This window comes from Arachis stenosperma, chromosome 4 (assembly GCF_014773155.1).
Source record: "Arachis stenosperma cultivar V10309 chromosome 4, arast.V10309.gnm1.PFL2, whole genome shotgun sequence".
In the NCBI taxonomy this organism is placed as follows: Eukaryota; Viridiplantae; Streptophyta; class Magnoliopsida; order Fabales; family Fabaceae; genus Arachis; species Arachis stenosperma.
In genome coordinates this window covers 128,697,744-128,701,610 of record NC_080380.1, presented here as the reverse complement: position 1 = coordinate 128,701,610, position 3,867 = coordinate 128,697,744, and the positions used below count along the sequence as shown (strand labels likewise).

General features: G+C 39.6%; 1 protein-coding gene across 1 annotated transcript; it reads right to left on the bottom strand.

Moving 5' to 3' along the window:
* Positions 1 to 412: 412 nt before the first annotated feature.
* LOC130975490 (uncharacterized) lies at positions 413 to 949 on the bottom strand. The gene is made up of 2 exons (XM_057900280.1): positions 935 to 949; positions 413 to 829 (listed from the first exon to the last, which is right to left on the bottom strand). The coding sequence occupies exons 1-2, from the start codon at positions 947 to 949 to the stop codon at positions 413 to 415; spliced, it is 432 nt and encodes a 143-aa protein (XP_057756263.1).
* Between the last annotated feature and the right edge of the window lie 2,918 nt (positions 950 to 3,867).

Below are 3,867 nucleotides of genomic sequence, written 5' to 3'. Positions count from 1 at the left end.
TTGGTTAGTTAAAGGCAGAACATCGGTAAAATGGAAATAAGCAAGAAGTGGTTTTTACTTAAAAGTGTAATCGAAACATGCTAAGCGATGGCAAAAATAAAAAAAAAACGAAATAAAATGGATGTTACTAAATCGGGGCAACGGGTGGTCGTCGGGTTCATCCTGGATTCTAAGAGTAGAACCTTGTCAAATTCACCACGTTCCATGTTCGGGGTACCTCTTTCCCGTCCAACCGTTCCAGCTTGTAAGCCCCATTGCCGACCACTTCCTTTACTTTGTATGGGCCTTCCCAATTAGCCGCCAATTTCCCTTCCCCGGGGGTCGGGAGGCATACGTCGTTGCGACGTTGGACCACGTCATTTGGCTCAAAACTCCTTCTTAGCACTTTGGCGTTATAACGTAAGGCTATTCTCTACTTCAGTGCCGTCTCAGACAAGTACACCATTTCCCTGGTCTCATCGACCAGGTCCTTTTCTATGGCTTCCTCGACTCTACCCAGGAGTAACCGTGGACTCGGCACCCCCACCTCTATAGGAATCACTGCGTCAACCCCATAGGTAAGTCGGAAAGGACTTTTCCTGGTGGAGGATTGGGGTGTTGTTCTATAGGAACATAGGACCGACGTGAGTTTGTTTGTCCACGTTCCCTTTTTTTGGTCGAGTCGTTGCTTGAGGCCTTGGAGGATGACTTTATTTGCGGCTTCAACTTGGCCATTGGTCTGTGGGCGCTTCACTGACAAAAACCTCCGTTTTATCCCTAGGCCCATACGAAAGAAGTGCGCCCCGTTGTACGATATCACAGACTCTGGGATTCCGAATTTGGAAATTACCTACCTCCACATGAACTTACGGCAATTTACTGATGAAATGCTGGCCAGTGGCTCCACTTCGACCCACCTCGTGTAGTAATCAATGGCCACGATCAGGTATTTAACCTGTCCAGGGCCCATCGGAAAAGGTCCCAAAAGGTCAATCCCATCAACACTGCTACAAGGAAGGATCACTTCCCCCTGCCTTTCATTGATCAGATGCTTAAGGGGTTAGCAGTCATGCTTTTTATTGTTTTCTAGATGGATATTCTGGATATAACCAAATTGCAATGGACCTTCAAGATCAAGAGAAGATGGCATTCACATGTCCTTTTGGAGTATTTGCTTACAGGAGAATGCCATTTGGACTCTGTAATGCCCCAGCAATTTTTCAGAGGTGTATGCTTTCAATTTTTTATGATATGGTTAAAAATTTATTGAGGTATTTATGGATGATTCTGTTTTTGGTAATTCTTTTGAATCCTGCCTTAAGCATTTATCTCTGGTCTTTAAACGGTGTCAAGAATCAAACCTTATTTTAAATTGGGAAAAATGGCATTTTATGGTTATAGAAGGTATTGTTCTTGGACACCGGATTTCAAGCAAAGGGATTGAGGTTGATAGAGCCAAGGTGGAGGTAATTGAAAAATTACCACCACTAACTAATGCTAAGGCAGTCCGGAGTTTATTGGGTTATGCAGGATTTGACAGAAGATTTATAAAAGATTTTTCTAAGATTGCTAAACCATTGAGCAATCTACAAGTTGCTGCTGTTCCTTTTGTATTTGATACTGAATGTGTGCATGCTTTTGAAACTCTAAAAGCACTAAAAGCAAACATTACCTCTGCTCCCATCATAGCTCTCCCTGACTGGGATTTGCCATTTGAAGTAATGTGTGATGCTAGTGATTATGCTATAGGAGTTGTTTTAGGACAGAGCCACGACAAGCTTATGCATGTCATTTACTATGCTAGTCATGTGTTAAATGATGCTCAAAAGAATTACACAACTACAAAAAAAGAATTATTAGCCATTGTGTATACTATTGATAAGTTTAGGTCCTATTTAATTGGTTCTAAAGTTATTGTTTATACTGATCATGCTGCTTTGAAGTACCTTCTAACCAAACATGATTCTAAACTAAGATTAATCAGATGGGTGCTACTCCTTCAGGAGTTTGATATTGAGATCAAAGACAGAAAAGGGTCAGAAAATCAAGTAGCTGACCACCTTTCCAGGATTGAACCAAAAGAAGGCGTGCAACCACTGATGACAAGTCATCTTATGCTAGTTTCACAAGCATTTTTTATTTATTTCATTAGGTTTTATGCACTTTCTTACATAATAAGTAAGTAATTGGAGTGGATTTTCATGATTATTTTGAATCAATCAAACATCATTTATTTTACATAAAATCGTAGGTTTATACTAGAATTAATTGATTTCATGAATGATGCAAAGACTTGTGATTTTGGTAAAACTTTGATTGGTTGTTTGGTTGCTTGTAGGTGAAGAAATGACGAAAATGGGGAAGCAATCAGGGAAGCGTTACGTTCAAATAGAGAACGCCACGCTTAGGAACACAAACAGCTAGCGTTCACTTTGGAAGTGAGCGCCACGTTCACTTTCATAACTTTTTCGTGAATTTCAGCTTGGATCAAAGGACTTGTGCTATCCGTACAGCATAGATGGCGCTCAAAATGGCAATGCAGCGCTCACTAAGTGAACGCTAGTGAGGAAATAAGCACACCAAATGGTGCTGCGCTCAAAGAAGCAAACGTAGCGCTCAAATAGAGAGCGCCAGTGAGGAGAGCGCTGGGCAAGGAATTGAATGCACCAAGGAGGTCACGCACTAGGAAGCGCTCATTGTCCCAACGTAGCATTCACTAAGGCAACGTTAGTGAGAAGAGACGCGCACCAAAGCGCACGTGAAGGGGCACGCCTAGGCTAATGAACGTAGTGCTCATGAAGTGCATGGAGCGCTCCACTGGGAGCTTCACCAAACACCCCTGACCCACTCTCATTCAAGGCCAAACCAAAAAGCCCACTTCAAGTATTAAATGATGGAAATAGAAAGTGTATAAATAGGAGCAAGTTTGATTTGAGAAGGACCTTCTTTTGAGCTATTTTTATTTTTTCTTTCTAGAATTTTGGAGAATTTGGGGAATTAGGATCAGATCCAAGTTTGCTTTCTTTGTTCATTTTCTCTCTTTGGCAACTTTAATTTTCTATTTTGGGTTTTGAACTCAGATTGAAGAACTCCACTGAAATTCTTCATCTGAGAATCATCTTTTACTTTTCCTTTTTATAGTTCTAAGAATTGAAAATTGGATCGGAATCTACTTTTCTGCTTTCATTTTATTTCTTCTGCAATTTCTTCTTTACTGTTTGGTCAAGAGAGTAATTGAGATCTAGATTTGCTTTCTGTTCTTGCTACTCTTCTACACTTGTCAATTTCTTTTAAGGATTTCATAATTGAGTTAAGATCTCTTGCTGTTTTGATTCTTCTGCAATTTTTCAATTCTATTTTGGTTCTTCTGCAATTTCTCTTCATCTCATAGTTTTCTGATTTACTTCAATTTACAATTCCAACTTTGTTTTGAATCCCAGAACCCAAAATCCCTTTATTCTTCATGGAATTTAAGTTTCCTAGCAATTTAGATTAAGCAATTTACATTTCTTGCAATTTAAGTTTCAGTCATTTACCTTTCTTGCAGTTTAAGTTTCAGCTTGTTTACTTTCTTGCACTTTAAGTTTCTGCAATTTACTTCTTCAGCACTTTAAGATTTAGCCAAATTTTATTATCCCTTTTATTTTCTTGCAATTTTATTTCTGTTAATCAATTTTCACTCAAATCATCAAATATTCACTTAACTAAATTCATCACCATACTAAAGTTGCTCAATTCATCAATCCCTGTGGGATCGACCTCACTCTTGTGAGTTATTACTACTTGATGCGACCCGGTATACTTGCCGGTGAGTTTGTGTGAAATCGCTTTTCCCACAGCTGTGACTAGGACATTTTCGGATGAGCAACTGTTCCTCATTCAGCAAGC